This window comes from Acromyrmex echinatior, chromosome 11, assembly GCF_024713525.1.
Source record: "Acromyrmex echinatior isolate Ae372 chromosome 11, ASM2471352v2, whole genome shotgun sequence".
NCBI lineage: Eukaryota > Metazoa > Arthropoda > Insecta > Hymenoptera > Formicidae > Acromyrmex > Acromyrmex echinatior.
Window position 1 is genome coordinate 6,901,007 of NC_141862.1, and position 18,884 is coordinate 6,919,890.

The 18,884-nt window shown below is 41.8% G+C and overlaps 2 protein-coding genes, 2 long non-coding RNA genes and 1 pseudogene across 9 annotated transcripts; 2 read left to right on the top strand and 3 right to left on the bottom strand.

The window, feature by feature from the left end:
- Nucleotides 1–276: 276 nt before the first annotated feature.
- LOC105145873 (alpha-N-acetylgalactosaminidase) lies at nucleotides 277–6,015 on the top strand. Of its 5 annotated transcripts, none has more exons than XM_011055762.2 (8): nucleotides 277–294; nucleotides 3,895–4,056; nucleotides 4,146–4,320; nucleotides 4,480–4,654; nucleotides 4,741–4,835; nucleotides 4,908–5,267; nucleotides 5,457–5,621; nucleotides 5,702–6,015. In XM_011055762.2, exons 2-8 carry the CDS (start codon nucleotides 3,896–3,898, stop codon nucleotides 5,879–5,881), a joined length of 1,311 nt encoding a protein of 436 aa, XP_011054064.1. In that variant the 5' UTR covers nucleotides 277–294; nucleotide 3,895; the 3' UTR covers nucleotides 5,882–6,015. The 5 variants fall into 5 exon arrangements, with proteins under 5 accessions (XP_011054064.1, XP_087267079.1, XP_011054066.1 ...); XM_087410953.1 differs by lacking the exon at nucleotides 277–294 and adding an exon at nucleotides 2,497–2,854 and having other exon boundaries at nucleotides 3,876–4,056; XM_011055764.2 differs by lacking the exon at nucleotides 277–294 and adding an exon at nucleotides 2,497–2,854.
- On the bottom strand, nucleotides 2,276–2,870 carry LOC147908105 (uncharacterized; annotated as a pseudogene).
- Nucleotides 5,997–9,189, bottom strand: LOC147908106 (uncharacterized). The gene is made up of 2 exons (XR_015546582.1): nucleotides 7,996–9,189; nucleotides 5,997–7,744 (listed from the first exon to the last, which is right to left on the bottom strand). It is a non-coding gene; the product is annotated as an uncharacterized LOC147908106 (long non-coding RNA).
- fid (class I SAM-dependent methyltransferase fire dancer) lies at nucleotides 6,152–18,476 on the top strand. Of its 2 annotated transcripts, none has more exons than XM_087410940.1 (7): nucleotides 6,152–7,130; nucleotides 10,426–10,664; nucleotides 10,865–10,968; nucleotides 11,182–11,373; nucleotides 11,520–11,665; nucleotides 11,809–11,935; nucleotides 12,235–18,476. In XM_087410940.1, exons 2-7 carry the CDS (start codon nucleotides 10,496–10,498, stop codon nucleotides 15,643–15,645), a joined length of 4,149 nt encoding a protein of 1,382 aa, XP_087267066.1. In that variant the 5' UTR covers nucleotides 6,152–7,130; nucleotides 10,426–10,495; the 3' UTR covers nucleotides 15,646–18,476. The 2 variants fall into 2 exon arrangements, with proteins under 2 accessions (XP_087267066.1, XP_011054060.1); XM_011055758.2 differs by having other exon boundaries at nucleotides 10,448–10,664.
- On the bottom strand, nucleotides 9,330–10,455 carry LOC147908107 (uncharacterized). Its single transcript, XR_015546579.1, has 2 exons — nucleotides 10,323–10,455; nucleotides 9,330–10,243 (listed from the first exon to the last, which is right to left on the bottom strand). It is a non-coding gene; the product is annotated as an uncharacterized LOC147908107 (long non-coding RNA).
- Nucleotides 18,477–18,884: the final 408 nt, after the last annotated feature.

Consider the following 18,884-nt stretch of genomic DNA (forward strand, 5'->3'; position numbering starts at 1 on the left):
GTTATTTATTTTGGCTTGTTTATCGCCAAAGTCATTTGCGCCATTATAGAGATCCATCAGGTAATCCTTATCAATGAAGATATAGACCTATCGAATAGGCGATGCTTGATAACGCATCTAGATATGTTGAATTGTTACGTACACAATCGAAACTCTCAAATATAAACGTATTTGATCATAATATATTTACAAAATGAGCACATCCATACAAGTTACTGATATATATAGGGTATATATAATGAAGCGCGCACAATAATAAAATAACACTCTCACGCAACACGTGGCAGACAAAAGGTACGTTATTTTCCCTTTTTTTTTGTTCTTTCCTTGCATTACGCGAGAACATTGATTGCGTGTAAAGACAATCGCCCCTCTCACGTCGCAAGAAGTCTGTACTATCCGCACGCTCGCGTGCACCGTTTAATTCACCGCAGATACAGATTTCTATTGTTTGCGATTAGAAGACGCACCGTTTCTAAGAGGCGTTATAAGAGCCTCGTCAAACATCCTTTCGTACATCCTAAAAAATCTTTAAGGAGGCTAAGATGTATCTCTGGAATTGGATTCATCCTCGTCATTTGAATTTTGCCATTTCGATTTCTCCTTCGGAAACGTTATAAATGGTATCGAGAGGGAGGGAAGGAAGGATAGAGGAAGGGATCGAGATGCAAATTGCGAGCGCGATGCTGTGGTACCGGTCGACAATTCCGCGAGACGAGTGGAGCGTGGATGTAGATCGTGCCAGGGTTACGATAGCTTAGAATGCAAGAGTCGATGGGAATATTTCATCGACCTCGACCCACCGCTCAGTAACACATCTGTAATATCGTCCACCGATTAGGACGCGACGCTAATTTCGTGTCATTATGGTCAACAATTTTTTTTCTCTCTTCAATTTTTCTCTCTCTTTTCCCTTTGAGATAGAGAGCAGAATTAACTTGGCGGAGAGAGACGCGAGCGTGCAAGAAATCAAACTCTCCATTCCTCGGTGAAGGAAGGAGGGGGAAATTAGAAGGCGAGAAGCTGTGCTCTTTTATGTCTTTCTTTGTAAAGAAATGCGAGGGAGGTGGATATACAATGCACGATCGTTTATATCCGAACAAAATAGAGCTATTTAATTTATGACGTTTAAAAAAGAGACGAGCTATTCGCTATTTAAATGTGGAATATTTTTGAATTTATCATATCATAATTATCTGTGATGTAACAAGATTCCACTCAATTACGATCGCTCCGATATGAGAAGAAAGAAAAGCATATCAGTACTTCCATGCCTCATTATATCTCGTTATTACAAAATAAAATATTGATATCAGTATCATGAATTATCAAGAGCGAACAAATTTAGAAACGCGTAACGATAGTTACGACGCATAAAAATTTTTCGTTTGACAATCTACAAATTTCGAGAGATTTAGAAATTTTCGAGAAAATTTGAATGATAAGGAAAAAATATTGCAAGTCCAGTACTGTGCTTTTCTGATTTCTCTGATAAACTCCATGCTAATTTCGTACGGCGTCCCAGAAAATCAAAGAACGTAAATATTTAATTATTTCTTAATTATCTCCGGTATCTTGCGCATTCTTTTATCGCCCTCAGCGATTGGATACTTAAAGTAACCATTTCCGGTACGGCTCTCGAATCGTTAATAACGCGCAATCTAACGTTTCGAGCTAAAACTACAATCTATTATATTGCCATAACTCGTAACAAACTATTCTTGTATTACTCCGGTAACCCATACTCGACGTTCAACGATCAAGTGCGCGAAAGATTACGATCGCGCGATCAAAATTTCCGCCCGTGATGTAGAAACGTTGGCGTAAAGAAATGCTACCGAAGTATCGCGATGACAGGCGTACGCAGTATCTTTTCTTTTCGTCGAGATATCCCCATATTCGCTCTCTTTCTTCCTTTGACTCTTCTTTTCTTTTTTTCCACGGCGTAGAATGACGACGAGGATTGCGAACCGGTTCGCATCTATTTGGCTACTTTCTCGCGTCGCGGCATACCGCCCGCACTATATATGCGGAAACAATTTGATACACGTTAGTTCATGTAGTAATACACAGTCATGATACACAATAATAATAACGATATATTAATATTGCGTTAAAAGAATGAGAAAAAGAAAGAAAGCAAGAGTATATAAAATTAGTATCAGAACAACGATAATAAACCTTCACAGAGCGACAGCAGTAACATTCTGTCAGGATAAAGTGATTGAAATATAGACTTAAAAGAAATCAGGTGACTTTTGAGGTATCCTGTACGTCAGCACGATTGCGAGTTCACCACGTCTCTCCCACTCGCGATATTACTGTTGCCTGTCGTCGTCTTTCTCCCTCCGATCGCTCAACCGATCTTTTTGCTGTTTTCTCGCTTTGTCTCCTCTCGCTCTCTTAACGCGCCGTCCACGTCACCGCCCTTCCACAAACCACGATGCTTTCATTTTTATCGGTGACGAGCGAGGCTAGCGTCGATCAGATCTGTAGTATAAATTAAAGCGTCAACGAGAGTTCGGTATGAATAAGCGAGGACAATTAAGCCTACTTTTCCGTACAGTAGTCTCCTCGACATCTCTTTACAAACCTTGATTTCCGACAATGCTTGCATACGCTTAGATGTGGAACCTTGAGGCGTCGATTTGAAATACGAAGGACGCATTATATTATTGTTTAGCATCTTTCAGTAGCCTTCGGAAAAACGTCTGACACTAGGCGCAGTCTTGGCACTCGTAGTTCTCTCATGCAATTAGCTACGCTCTTGTCGAGACGGCGCGATCCTAAAGTAAATTTGAAATTGTCCAACCAACTGGTCTAAAGAAAAGAAATAAAATAGGTGCCCCAGAAGGTAAATAACTCTTCATATTATTCCCTGAAATTATAGAAAAGTGAAACATGTAATATAACAAATATTTTCATTCGTCGTTTTTCTTATTTAAACATAATTAATATTTAAATTTATCATCCATAAGCGCACAATGAAGTTCAAAGAGTAATTCATAAGTTGTAGCGATTTAAAAAGAAAGAATAATTTATAGATCAAGACTTACTAATAGATTGGAAGCATTTGCATTAACTAAAGCAGTACCGTTTGAAAATATAATAAAAAATATCAAGATACTAATATATCGATTAAAGTTTAAAACTATTCTTTTATTTAATTCTGATAACTAATAAAATCAACGAGACAAAGATTGGAAAAGATCTAGAGACAGTTTGAAATTCTAAGAAAATTGACAAAAAATCCTCAATCTCGAGGCGCGAATATTCCATTCTTAAAAAAAAAAAAAGAAAAAAAAAGGAAGGGAAAAGAAAGAGGTCGCGAGATTTCAGGGATTTCACAAGACATTTCCGGAGCAGAAGTGATCTAACCTGTCGCGCGCGCGTCCCCTAACCTCTTCGCTACACGGCACGGCGTGACACGACAGTACATCCGCTCGGATAGGGAAACTCGAAGCGATTATGCCCGCATAACGCGAACGGGCCGGTCTAGGTACGACGTTGTTTGTCGACAGACGCGTGGATCGGCGGAGGCAGGCGCGGCACGACGCGAGTCGGCGACGGTGATCGCGCGTAAAAATGAAATGGGGCATTGGGTGAAAGTACTCGCGGCAGCGGCAGCGGCGGCGACGGCAGCGGCAACGGCGAGCGAGCGTGCGAGCGAGCCTACCTCTTATATCAGATCAGTACGGTAGGCGCGCCTCGTCACAACACGCGTTTACTTCGCGTCGTTTCTCTTCACCAGCGGGCTCTCCTGATGACCTCTCCGTCGACCGTCTTGTCACGGGAATCCTGTTCCGCTTCGCGTCCCCGGACTATGCTGCCGACCTGGTAGCCTCGTCATTATCCTACTCACTGACCGAGAGCAGCTTTATTATCTTTCTACAGAATGCTGCGCAACCTGTGGTCCCTTTGTCTTCTCTTATCGCTGGTCACTCTAGCTCCAGCGTTGGAGAATGGACTGGCCAGAACACCTCCGATGGGATGGTTAGCGTGGGAAAGATTCAGGTGCAACACAGATTGCAAGAATGATCCAGACAATTGTATAAGGTGAGCTCTAGAACAGTGACGATATGTGAATAGAATACTCAATGTAAGCGCAAAAGAAATCATAGTGATTGGTCCCATTTGATTTACAGTGATCGTCTCTTCCGGACCATGACAGATATTGTGGTGGCAGAAGGATATGCTGCAGTAGGATATGAATACATTAATGTGGACGATTGTTGGCTGGAGAAAGAAAGAGATTTAAATGGACAACTTGTACCAGATAGAGAACGATTCCCATATGGCATGAAGAGTCTGTCAGATTATGTAATTTACTGTCTATCACTTTAGAAATGTCGTTTCTCTGTTTCAATGTTTGTCTGTTGCATAAATTCGTTACTCTGCACTTGGCTCACTTCTCAGGCTTATAATACTCTTTTGTAATTGTACGTGATGCTTTATGAAAGACATTGCTCTGTTTGTTAGGTGCATTCAAAAGGTCTCAAGTTTGGTATCTATGAGGACTATGGTAATTATACTTGTGCTGGATATCCAGGAATATTGGGTTACTTGGATATAGATGCTGCCACATTTGCTTCCTGGGATGTAGATTATGTAAAGTTAGACGGATGTTATTCGCATCCTGTTGATATGGATAGAGGTATAATTATATCTTATAAATGATCTGTATAAATTTCTTTCTTAATTAAATAAATTAATATTAAAATAATATGGTATTTACTGAAGGCTATCCTGAGTTTGGGTATCTCCTAAATCAGACTGGAAAACACATGATATATTCATGCAGCTGGCCTGTTTATCAAATCTATGCAGGTATGAAGGTAAGCATCTCAATACATTTCCTCCGATTTATTTCTTCTAGAGGCAGTTATTGACGTTAATATAATTTTCAGCCAAATTACACCTCGATTGCAGAAAACTGCAATCTCTGGCGCAACTTCGATGACATTCAGGACTCATGGGCTAGTGTAGAGAGTATCATCGATTACTACGGTAACAATCAAGACGCGATTGTGTCCAATGCCGGTCCTGGACACTGGAATGATCCAGACATGTTAATTATCGGTAATTTTGGTTTGAGCTACGAGCAGAGCAAAACGCAAATGGCGATCTGGGCTATACTAGCAGCACCATTGCTCATGTCTGTTGATCTTAGGACGATTAGACCAGAGTACAAAGCCATCCTGCAAAACAAAAAGATTATCGCCGTAGACCAAGATCTATTGGGCATTCAAGGTCGACGGATATACAAAGTGAGTGATTTAAAAGTTAAATGTGCCAGTGCCTTGAATATATCGGTGATTGATTGGTATTATCACGAGTTGAAATTCGAAATTAAAGTCATAATAATCCAGTTATATTAGTGATAGTTATACAGTTTCGACTGAACTCATCAGAATGTGTCTTAGATAGTGCGATCCATTGATAACTTACAATTACAGCACAAGGGCATTGAGATTTGGGCAAGGCCCATCACCCCTGTTTACCAAAACTACTACTCGTACGCGATCGCGTTCGTCAACAGACGAACGGACGGCACACCGTCGGATGTGTCGGTCACACTGAAGGAGTTGGGTTTACAGTATCCTGCAGGATATCGAGTGGAGGTTCGTAGCAATTATGTATAATAGTTTGATCGGTAGAAATGTTTAGGAAAAAAATTCGAAAATATCATTGTTCTTTTCAGGATTTGTACGAAGACGTGGATTATCACGTGTTGACGCCACAGACCAAGATCAAGGTCAAAGTGAACCCGTCAGGCGTAGTGATACTGCGATGTAATCTCAATACAGACGACGTGTTTCGTTACTCGCCGTATTCGTCCTTGAATCAAGTCTTTAAAGTTAGGCAAAATTCATTTGAATGATCGTACGTTTAACGTATTATCTTAATTTCTATCGGCGTTTTTAACACGCGTGCACGTGCGAGCACGTTATGTTCTATATTAACATAATATATAATATAAGGAAGAATAGAAAATAAAGAATTTTATAAACTTTATTCACTCGTATTATTATTTAAAATGATATTCCACATTTACGCTTTATTTTCGTATCATATCTATGTATATGGCGTTACTTTACATTTACCCTTGACTTTATGCAATCCATTAGATAACTTGAACATACATATAGTTTGATTGAGCTGATACTTTTTGTCGAATTAAAGCTTTATTTGTAAAAATTCTAGTTTAAATGTGACTTAAAAACGATCAATATTGCATTTATATTAAAGAGATAAATCGCTTCATCGTCGATGTAACAGACGCATCTCGTCATACGTGCAAAAGCGCCAAACATATCTCTTTATATTCGTCGCGTCCAACTCCCTTTGACGTCTGTAACGCGTCACGAAGGGGGGGGGGGAGAGAGAGAGAGAGAGAGAGAGAGAGAGAGAGAGAGAGAGAGAGAGATGAGCAAGGATACTACAAATGTGCAATCGCGGAGACGTTCTCTATTATAAGTTCGCTATAGATACCGCAAGCCACACGTTTCTCGCGCATCTACCTACGCTCACCCATCCACCCCCAGTTGGCAGGAGAAACGTATCTCATTACACCCACTCTCTCTTCCGCCCTTTCCTCCCTCTTACGCTGGTAATGCGTCACAGCGACGCCCGCGTCGCGTCGCGTCGCGTCGCGTTGCCTCGCGCGTGCTCCCTTCAACCCCCAGCGGAACCGCAGCCATTGTCGGAGGGTCGGTCGGTCGGCTCGATTCTTCGCGAAACGCGCGTCCATGGTGCGCGCGTAACACACCCTTCCATCGCGCGAATACCCTGTGTGAAAACCAAGCGAGCGCGAACGTGCGAACGAATTAAAAAGAAGAGAAAGAAAGAGAAGAAAAAAAAAACAGTGAAATTCAACGACGCGAGGGGATGTGAGAGGAATATCCGTTCGTCGGCGCGATGAAACGCGAACATTCGCGCGACGCCGATTTCGCGCGAGCAGCACCAGCACCAGCACCAGTACCAGCCGACGCTGCCACCGCTGCCGCCGCCGACCCCAACCCCGCCGCCGACCCCTCCGCCGACGCTGCCACCGCGCTGCTGCACCCTCTTGCCGTCACAGCAGCGTATCTCACCGCGAGCATGAAGATTCCGCCTCTCTCATGACCCAGGTAAGTCTTTGAAGAAACATCATCTTTGACTGTAGAATCGTTTAGATATGTCTAGTGTTAATCCACGTCCTCACCATCGATGTGTCCGCGAAGTGATGGTCTCGCGCGATCAGCGATATGGCGGCCGTTGCCGGCCCGAACGAATTTGCGTAGGCAGTCTTGCGAAGAAATTGATTTTGCCTATTCACGAGAATTCGCGATCATTCTGTGCGATAAGATTGATGCGGTCTTATCAGTATCAAGCATAAAGTGGTAAATGGTCGATAACTTGCACTTGACGTTGGTTGCTCCAATCGTGATGGATTCTGACTCATTTCCATTTGAATCCTCCAAACTTTAGATTCCTTAAGTATTCGAGAGCCTTGAATTCGCTTGATTTGTATATTAGCGATCTTCAAATTGACAAGGTAACTTGAAATGATTCCCAGTCATTGACGTAGAGGCAACTCGCATGAATGAATAATGGCGCCACATCGAATCGTTTTGAACGGTGACGCGTTTGGTGCTGTATTACAGACGGAATTGCTAGTCCACGGTTGTTCGCATCGATTACACACAATCGCGAAATTCCATATCCAATTGTTTTTTTTATCTTAACGAATCTCATAAAATTTCTGAAATAGACGATGGTTGACGCAAAATTTTGACATAAAATTATGAAATGAAATATTCGAAGATTCGGCAACAATCTTCATTCAATTATTAGCTTCAATTAGTACATGTGATTAAACTCCGGATAGATTTGTTTAAGATTTGTTACACAGAATGACGTAGTTTAAATGCGTCAATTATATAATTTTTATTATATAATTTGTTGTATTATTTGCACGCAATACGCATTTTTGACGAATTTTCATGTAACTACCTTGCTCTCACAATTAATTCTGCCGCTGGTTTATCTGACATTACGAAACATAATGTCTTCTTTACTCTCCCTCGCCATTGTGTTCTCATTGAAATAACTCTGATCTAATCTCATTATACACGTATTAGATACGTGAGATAACGATGCTGCGCCTCACACGCTCAATTAGCACATAACTGGAATTGAAACTAAAAGGAGATGAATACGCATAGATGACGTGGTGATTCCAAGTGTCACTGTACAAATCGGTAGAGGCACTCTCTATTTATCATATTTCGTATGTAGGGCGGCGCAGATAAATCGATACGCGGCACTTTCATTCATGGCTGCCTCTCTCACGGTTGGCACATTGCCGTTGCTCTACGTACCACCCACGCCGTCGAGACCAACACATTTACGACCCAGCCGTTACGTAGTGTATAGTCTAACGGTGGTGGCACAGTGGTTCTCCGTTTCGTCAGGGGGTGACAAATGTTCGTCGTGTGCAATCTCACGATGCGGGAATCTCGATATTCGAGATATTAAACGTACGTCGACCGATAGATCGCTTTACCCAAATTAAACATCCAGGCAAAAATCTGTAATTTGAAAAAAAAAAGATTGATGGCGTCGAAATGGAAATTCTTGTTTTTGTTTTTTTTTTCCTTTTAGTTAAGCAATGGAAAATCTAATTAAATAAATCTGCAATCCACGCTCGATGCGATCGGCCCTTAGTCCTTGAACGGACAGGCGACGTTTCATGACGTAAGCAGTCGCGTGGGATGCATTTCACATTCTATTTATAAGTCGTTGTCATTAGTAGCATGTGGACGCGTCTCTCTCTCTCTCTCTCTCTCTCTCTCTCTCTCTCTCTTCTCAGGCACCGGCGCATAATAGCCTAACAATACTTTAATCGTTGAAATTGAATGGAAAATGAGAAGCAGTATAGACGTAGATTACATTTTGCACGTAACTTCTCCGTTTGAAGGATTTTATGTTCTCTGAAGTCCAAAAATGCAAAGAGACATTCTAACGTTGGTGCCGGCTCGAAAATCAAAGACCTCGAGGAAGCTGATGCTTCTGGGTCTCTCTTGGGAATGAGCTCCCATAGAATTCTTTACGAGTTAATAATTGCATCTCGTGCATCACCACTGCACCGCCGTATTCTTCGGAAGTGAGCAACAGCGCGCACGTCGATATTACGTCGACGTTATACGTCCGCCCGTCCATCCATCCATCCATCCATCCGTTCGCTCGACCGTTCGTTTGCGTTGAGTGACGACGGTTGACATTAGTCGTCGCACACGAGGCATCTGGTGGCATCCTTAAATTAGTTAAACTAGTGCATCGAGAGAGAGAGAGAGACTAACCCAGTTATACGAAAGGGGGATATCGAATAAATTCACCGCGCAGCCGCGTATCGGAAGCTTGCGAACTTCGACGCACACATGTTACCCGGCCCTTTCGTCGCTCGCTTGCACGCGACAGAAGCAGAGACGAAGGGAACCGCGACGTGCAAGGGAGGGAGTCGCAGGAGAATGGAGGCGGGGGAGGGTGCGCTACTCTTTGAAGTCGGTCCACCTGCCTCCGACGGCGTTCGCCACAGAACACAATGCGGGGGTGGCGGAGAATGGCGCGTGTGGAGAGCAGCCCTTGCACCAGGCGGATTTTCCGCTCGGTAACGCTTGCCAAAGGATCTATTTAAAGGATCGGTTCGGTCGTCTGTCTTCGGTCGCGACTTTTGATTTCCGAGCTCTCTTTGAAACGCCGTAGATCGGTATTCCAGTGTTCTTAGTCATCGAATTCGCTTCACGAAGATTACATATCGTTCTAATTTTCAAACGTATTCTCCATGGAAAGGAGTGTCGTCGATCTTATGATGTTCCTGGATGTTTGCCAGCTCTATCTGCACACCAGAAAGAAATCCCGGAATCTCTGCACGCTCTGGGCGATCGTGACATTCATCCGCACGGAGGACACTGGTGGTTTTTTGCGATGGTGTCGAGCGTATACGGTACCGCGTTTGCGGTATCGCTCGGATCGCACCAAGAAAACGGACAATGCAGAGAAGTTGAGAGCCGACAAGCTGATACTCAGATTGCTGCAAGAACTATTCTATTGCGGATGCTTGCCGCCCTGCGAGATAGGTCTATGAGCAAAGGCGCGACGTGCTTGTTCACGTAAATTTACTGCGTCAAGTAAACGTGCGTAAGGCAACGCAAAAGTCCCACGCGCTATTCTGGCAATTCTGTCGCAGCAGGATGCAGTCCTAAAAATCAACAAAATATAACTTGTTGACCTTTTGATCCGCAGTTTGTTGTTGAAGAATAAATCTTTAGCGTAAATACCTTGGTATTCTGTCAGATTTCTGCCATCCAGTTAAATGTTTTTCTTTATCTTTGAGTGCTTTCAATCTTGGGACCTGATTCATTCTTCGATTGTTCGATTTAGAGAGACAAATATTTCTGTGCAGCATCGTAAGCGCACATGTGGACGTGGATAAATCACTTTAGCGAGAGGGATGTCTGAGAGCGACGGAGAGCATGCAGCTCGCTCGGTGGCCTTAGAGCAAGCCTATGTCCACGAAGTATACGAGCAATGCGCCGAGAAGACTACGCAAAGTAAACACTGGCCACGAGTATATCAGTTTCTTCAAGAACTCGAACCGGGTGCCCTCGTCTGTGACATCGGTCAGTCAAAAGTGTACTTTACATAAAACGTTCCTTTTTTTCTTTTCAAACAGCTTTCATTGATTGCAAACATTTATCAATACATAATTCTAATCAAATATATTTCATAGTGGATTACATAATTAATAAAGTTTGCATTAATTTTACAACATTACACTATCTCTTCGTACGTGTAACATCATTATATCTATATCATCTAGGTTGCGGCAACGGAAAATATCTCAGCGTAAATCACAGTGTCTTCAAAATAGGGGTGGACAGATGCAAGCGTTTCACGGACATCGCGCGCGAGAAGGAAAACGAGGTGTGTGTTTATATCAATTATATATATATAAGTAGAAGTTCTTATTTTTAAACTAATTCTTTATTGTATCAATTCTATATTCTATATATTGTTCTATATTTTTCTCTACACTTTGTAGAAATGACTATTAAACTAATTTTATTACGAATTAATGCATGCGAATAATTTACTGTTAAATATTTTACTCACGGAAACTTATTTGTGTACGGTAAGGTTCTAATCTGCGATAATTTGGCTCTACCATTCCGAGAAGAAAGCTTCGATGCAGTGCTGTCGATCGCCGTGGTGCATCATTTCGCTACCACGGAGAGGAGGGTACATGCGTTGAAAGAGTTGGCGCGAGTTCTTAGAATTGGAGGTCGACTCGTTATATCCGTCTGGGCTATGGAACAAAAGCATAGAAAAGTAAATAAAGATCTCTCCTCTCTTAATTAATTGTTTAATTAATCTCTCTTAATTTTTTCTTTTAATAATATTGATATTTCAAATGTCTGGATTATGAATTATATATATTTGTTGTTTTATATATATATATATATATATATTGGCAGTTTGAATCGCAAGATGTTTTAATACCATGGCCCAAATCGCATTGCATGAGCACAGCGTCAGAGGGGACGAAGCATTCGGGTGTATCAGACAGTAACGAGAAGAGAGATGATGATGCTGCGCAGAAAAATCAGTCATCCTCCAAGAGGTGAGTTTTAATGAATTATTATCTCACTGATGCGATGTTGAGATCAATCATAACATGTTTAGTTCTGTGATAACATAATTTCTATATTTCCTGTAAATATTATATCATATGTAGGTCATAGCTGTCATGGTTTCTTGTTCCAGAAATAGCCAACGAAAATGTAAAAGCAAGAGTTATTGGATCGATCCGATATTCAGCTTGTCACCATCCACCAGTAGCCTCTCTAGCCCGAATGAGACCTGTTATAGCTGTTTCCGGCGAGCGTTACAGGTAACTAGATAAGTGAGTGAATAAGAAAGGGAGAGAAAGAGAATGATTATCTACAAATACGATATTTTAAAACTTGAGCATCTGAAAAGTCACAATGAAAATTTTTGATAATATTTAGAAATGGTCCCTGTTATTGTTATCTCGTTTCACAATATTAGTTATCACAAAGATCATTTAATTGAATGTCAATTAAATTTTTTCTATTTAATCGTTATTTTGAAACTATATTTATGACGTGTTATTTAATTATCCTATTATTGTTATTCATGATATTAGCAAGATTGTATGATTATGTTCAGAAATTAGCGAGGAGCAGACGCGGAGGTGACGGTCGTACATGGTTTCCTGGAAGTTGGCAGAGCAGTACCAAGAGCAGGCGACATTATGATCCCGAGGACACAACCGATGTGGACGAGCTACCAATCGAGCTACGCCGCGTAGAAACCACACATACGCTAACGATGACGAACAAGCATTCCACGGATACGCTAAGCATCAAATCCAAAAGTTTAGGTGATATCTTAGAAATTGAGAGACTCGATTTGGTGCGTTCACGGTCCAGCATCCCAGGTTTCTCTTCGACGTCCGAGTTGATCTTGGATGAGCGATCGGTCTCGTCATCGTCGAGCGGCTCAAAGCCGCGGCTGGTGAAGCAGAAGTCATACGTAGAGGAGATTGGTTTGGAGAATCCCGAAGACACTGCCATTGAAAACTTGATAAAGGACCTCCCGGACTTCTCCTGCCAGTCGTTACGCAAGCGTAATATACCATTAAAGCAGAGCTCGATGAACGAAGAATTGATGTCGGCGGAACGGCTGGAGGAGAAGGAACGAGTGCGACGAAATATCATGAAACAAGCGTCGCTGAACGAGGAGCTCATCTGCAAGTGGCGAACATTCGAGGCGCTCAAAGATTCGATTAGCCCGGTGAGCGCCAGTCGGCGCTTCCAACTGTTGAAGAACGGACTCACTAATAAACTCAAGCGTTCTACAACGAACATCGAGAAGGTCTCCAGCATGTCTATCAAGAATGGTTTCGTTCGTATGCTGCAGGGATGGAAATCCTGTGAGAACGAATCGGCGTCTGCCGCGACGGCGGAAGCGACAAAGCCGAAGCCAACGGACAATAAAGTACAACCGGTAACAATGGTGAAACGTAGTATCGAGGGTGTCGAACGTCGTCTCTCACGCGAAGACGGCTCGGACTCGTCTAAGGACAGCAGTTTGCAGAGCGACACCAGCGTAGATTCCGAAGATAGCTTCGCATCTGTGATTTACGTGCCGAAGGACGTCACGGCACCGCCGGCGTCATCCTCGGTCAATGAGGTTCCTTCCGCACCGCGACCGGCGGCATTACAGCTCAGCACGACGTCGGCACCACCGTCGCCGCGTGTCAAGCAGCCATTGGACGGTGGTCAATCATCTAGATTCAAAATGATCAGTGTGTCACCATTGTTGAAACAGCAATCGATTGTTACAAATACAAATGCAAATACGAATACGAATCTTGGCGATGCGATGAAATCTAGTGTGCCGATCGTTGTAGTCAAGGAAACGTTCGATAATACTTTACAGGCACCGGCGTCAGGAGGACTCCGTCTTATATCGGAACCGGACGAAGAGTCGGACACTACGTCTTTGATACATGCCTTTAACGATGTCACCAAGGTAGTCAATCGCGAGCCAGTTGTAAGCGAAGACGACAGTCGAAAGGCCAGACTGAATCAGATCAAGGAGCTACTGATAGCGAAGCCGGGCTTTGCGACACGCGCCAGACCGTCGTTTCCATTGGTGAGACGTGCCTCTACGGCGGCTTCGGGTCGTCTAGAGACAGTGACGAGAATCTTACCACGTCTGTTATCTCTAGAGTTGTTCAATCCGGAGACTGATGACTTGGATAGTGATTCCAGTGGCGTCTCGTCGCCGGAGTCAGTCGGCTCAGTGATCAGCGTCACATCGGATGAGCGATACATCGCGAGAAAGGAGGCTGAAGAAAAGAAAAACAACGTACAGACAGATGAGAATCTTTCCAAATCAAATGGAGACGATATATCAAAGAGGACGAGGGAAACGGAAAGTAGTATACGTGACGATGAATCGTTGAGTACGATAACAACAGCGTCATTAGATTCGAATACACCTCTGGATCCTCCGCACGACGACTCGTCCGCGGATCTCGAAGACGATACGTTCCTTGCAGAGACCGAGATAATGCGCGACATTTCTCAAGATAATTTAGAGACTGACACGATCTGTTCCACGTCGCGTATTTTTTTGAAAAACGAAAAATCCATCTCCTCGCAATCTATGAAGCTTTTGAAGGCCGCTGCCAACGTGGCGAGTTCACTGGAGGACGCTGTGGAGAAGGCAATTCAACACAATGCCCAAGTAGAACAATTCTCGCAAGTTGCACAACGGCAAAATAACGACAGTATTTGGTCGCAATCGAGTGTGCGAACGCAAGCGTATTTGAAGGAGGATTATAAATCCACTTCAGAAGATTTGGGCGATTACGAATCAAGTAGCGATATTATACGAGATATTAGTCGGTACTGCCAGAACTCGTCGTTCGATTTTCTCGAGGTCTGCCAGACGTTGAGAACTACGTCGTCATCGTCGTCGTCGGATGTCGCGAAAAATAATTTGAATACGGAATCAGATACTACGGCCTGTTGGGACGAATGCAATCAAGTACCTAAGGAGACTTCGTGGATTGTAAACGAAGTATACGATGGAGGTGGATACAACAAGTTCGCTAATGTGGTCCAATCTAAACTGACACCCAAATTCTCTAGATCTCTCTGTAAAGATACCGTTTTCGAATCCGAATTTGACCGTAAATTTCCATGCAACTCCAAGTACGAAATCGAGCTCGAAGCCGAACCCAAAACTACTACATTCATATCCAAATACGACGAACCGTTTAGAGTTAATCGTGAATCTGAAGAGAAATTAAAAATTGAAATCGATCTTGTATCCAGATCCAACTTCGAATCCAATAGTAATCTTATGAGTGATACAAAAAAATCGTTTATCAATACTGAAAGCACGCTCAATCTCCAATCCGGAGCAAGACTTAAATCCAACATTAATCAGGAGCAGTATTGTTCCGCCAACACTTCGTCGTTGTTGCGCAGCAACTCGGATGACACGTTGGACTTTGTGATGGTGTCGAAAACGGGTGAAGAGGAGTTCGAAGAGGATGCGAAGGCGGTCGGGAAATGGCGTTCCTCTCACAGTAGGTTATCGATGGACTCGAGCGACGTAGGTGACTCTCTGATAGAGAATACAGGGATAAGCCTGAGTGACGGCAGCCAAACAGAATCGACAGCGAGACTGTTTACCGGCAGCACGGTGTCATTGGTATCAAATCCAAATGTGGGGAATACCCGTCGGTGCTCGGTGGAGCGACGAAGATTGCAAGAACGCGGCCATTCGTTAGATGAGATGTCGAGCGAGACGAAAAAACGAGAGGGCTGTCTAGTCACCGCGAGCACTAACACCCTAAGTAACGCCTCGTCCCAGGAATCGTTGCCTTCCGATCGCGGCGGCGGTTCCATTACCTATCATCAATATTATCACGTCTTTCGGGAAGGCGAACTGGATCAGCTGATCAACAAGTACGTCGAGAACCTGCATATCATTTCATCGTATTATGACCATGCCAGCTGGTGCATTGTTGCAGAGAAAGTACAGGTCTGGACTATATGACTTCGGATACAGAATTATCGTGTGAAGGACCAGCGACTGCCGCGACTCGTTCTCGGCCGTTTTCGCCAAGTTGTACCGGGTGTCTCGATAGGAGATGTCAGCCAGAAGGGATCAACTAGGTTCAACTTTATGAAAATTCGTATCTGCTTAGTTTCACTTTTCAGTCGAAAATAGTTCCCGGTTTACTAATTCAAGAAAATGAATCGCAAATCTAAGAAACTAGGAATATATAATTCCTAAACCCTTTAATTTTTAATGTTTAACACGGTTCGCACTATATTTAGAATTTGGATTACGAAACGACGTGTTGGAAAGAACTCTTACTTTCGAAATAAAAATACTGATCCCTTTTTTTGGGGGCACACAGTATACTCGGTGGATGGATTAAATGCGGTTAAATACGGGAAATCTCGGCTCGAGTACGAGGCTTGCGACTCTAAATACGTAGATCTAAGAGTCCAAGGATCTCAAAATTCAGGGGTCCAAGAATCCAAGGATTTAAAGGCTCAAGGATTTCATAATAATCCAAGTTAACCAGTTTAATCACGAGTTGACTTTCTAACGATCCGTTCTCAAAAATTCTGCGACGACCTATATCGCTATTGAAATATCGCTTTATGCTCGTTGAACATTCCTTTCACGTTTATCTCATCATAAAATTTTCTCTGTCTGTTATGTCACTGAAGTGATGTGTGATGCAAGAATATAACTTACAGACAAAAGAGATTAATGACATAAACAATAAAAATTAATGACATAAACGATTCAACGCAAATGAATTGTCATGAAATATTCAACAAATCAGGAACATTAAAAAAAATACTTATAAATATTTCTTTCGATTGATTTCTATTAATTATTACAATAATTTGTTTTCCATGTTCATAATTCATTTGATTTTTGCTTCACTTCAGGGACGTTCAGGACTGTTCATTTCATTTATCGAACTCGCATATCTCGGAACAACGATTGCAGAGAGCATGATTCTTTGAGAACACACCAAAGTAAAAGAGGGCGAAAAATATTTGCTTGAAGGGTATTGATTTTCTCGAAGAGTGATGCGATCTGAATGTACATGCGTTAAGCATAAAAGTTCAGAAAAATTCAGAAATGGCAATTGGCTCCGGCTATGGAGCGTATTTTCTAGCTTCTCGAGGAACCGACAATATTCGAACGCTTGAACGTAGATATACCTCAATAATACGAACGTTCCACTTCCAGAAATGTATACATGCATACTAAACATGCATACGTTTACACACGTGTTTGCGTACATACACGTATTAGCGTATTTCTTACTTGTAGAAAATTGCGCAGCAAGAATTTGCATCGGCAAATTAAACTGTCGTTAACGAAATCAGTAACAAAATTAGATCTCAGTGAGAGACAATGATATTTCGAATTTTGGTAATGTAAACAGAAAATATTTATAATAAAAATATTTATAAATAAGATTGCAATAATCAGACATAAGCAAGTAAGGAATATTCTAATACACATACCTACATACATACACAAACACACACACATATACAACAAACACATACGGCATACGTACGTACATACGTGATACATATATATTAGGATATAAGGATTCAAAGATCCAATGATCTAAAGATTGAATGCTTATATCCTTGGATTCTTCGCCCTAAGTTCTTCGATTCCCCAGACCGTTCAGCTTTTACGTTAAGAAATATTTTTATTATCAATCTTCTTCGTTCCGTGAGTGCTCACCTCTTTGAAAATTCTCAGTTTTTCCATGTACTTAACAATCCTCAAATCGCTGAACATTTTAATCCGTGCAGTCTTTAGATCCTTTTAAGTAATCCTTTTAAACCTGAAACACACGAAAGATATTCCTAACGCGTTGTTATATTTGACAATTTTTAAATTCATATAGCAAGGCATTCGGCGATTGAAGATCCAAGGATCCAAGCATCCGTTTACGTTACCGTATACTCACACGTCGCATAGAGCAGGGCATAAATGTAATCTAAGCTTCGTTATTTTTATGATCTCAATTATCGTAGTCGAGAACGAAGTTTTTATCACGACCCTTTAACCGGTGAACCGGACGCGATTCTTTTGCGCCAAAAACAGATACCTGCAATGAAATTGCTGATAAATTTCGATATATCATAGGATAAATTGTATTGTATCTCGAGAGTGATACTCGCAATGGATCGCTGAAGTTAACGCAATATTAAATTAAGGACTTTTTAAGGACAGAGCGCGCGCACGCATGGGCGGGAAAAATTTGTTCTTTACCTATAGTTTTCGGCGTATAATATGCGGTAGAATACACTAAAGAAAATAAAAAAGAAAAAGAATACGTGATGAATAAGAGCGAGCTTGGGATTACTGGTTAAAGGGTGATTTGACCGAGAGTAACAAGCTGCTATTCCGTTTCCGGAGAACCGTTTGGTTAGCCAGATGCATTTAACAGGTAGTCAACGATATTCCTTTCTAATTTATGGAATGATTTTCATTTGTACCCGTTTCGAAGAAAGAAATGCGTATCAGAAGCGTGCATGTGTGTATGTATGCGTGAGAGAAAGATAGAGCGCTCGAGAGAAAGGGTAGACCAAAGATGCAATCTCGAGAAAGAGAGAGAAACCGGTGTAAATATGTAAAATAAAGTGTTCCTGACGTAAACGCACAGAAAATCGTCAGAAAGCATAGTTCCAACAAGCGGCAATTTCACACGAGAGTTCTCTATCGGCCGTCCCGTTTCTCTTATCCTTCCTCATCATCGTATCAAATTCTCGGGATACCGTGGAATAAATTGGAAAAAAAATCTTCTTTTTAATAAAGCCGTGTTCGGATATCTACTATCATGAAAATCTATAGTATATATAGAGCTTGCGGTACATAATGGATTTTTTCCTGCTAGATTGCAATTTCTAGTAATTTACTAAAATGCAAGCAATCCAGCAGGAAAAAATGCATCGTGTATCACAGACTCAACATAAAATATGTATCTATAAAATTGTACAGAGTTGAAAAAGTTAACTTTATAAATTGACTTTTAGTTTACCTTATGTTTATTTGTTACGGAGAGAAATTAAGTATAAAAATAATACAAAATTGGAACAAATGATAAAATTTAATATAAAAAATAAAATATTAGAATTTATTGTACTCAATTTCTGTAACAAAAAGTAACTTATAAGTAACTTGTGAAATAACTTTCCCAACACTGGACTTCATCAGTACTAGCAGTACTAGTAGTATTTGGA

Bases quoted from the DNA above. Each gene is read 5' to 3' on its own strand.
- fid (XM_087410940.1), top strand. From the start codon at position 10,496: ATGTCTGAGAGCGACGGAGAGCATGCAGCTCGCTCGGTGGCCTTAGAG. The intron at 11,666-11,808 runs GTGAGTTTTAAT...TTCTTGTTCCAG, and splicing joins AATCAGTCATCCTCCAAGAG to AAATAGCCAACGAAAATGTA. The intron at 11,936-12,234 runs GTAACTAGATAA...GATTATGTTCAG, and splicing joins GTTTCCGGCGAGCGTTACAG to AAATTAGCGAGGAGCAGACG.
- LOC105145873 (XM_011055761.2), top strand. From the start codon at position 3,591: ATGGGGCATTGGGTGAAAGTACTCGCGGCAGCGGCAGCGGCGGCGACG. The intron at 3,698-3,894 runs GTAGGCGCGCCT...ATCTTTCTACAG, and splicing joins TCTTATATCAGATCAGTACG to AATGCTGCGCAACCTGTGGT. The intron at 5,622-5,701 runs GTTCGTAGCAAT...TGTTCTTTTCAG, and splicing joins CTGCAGGATATCGAGTGGAG to GATTTGTACGAAGACGTGGA.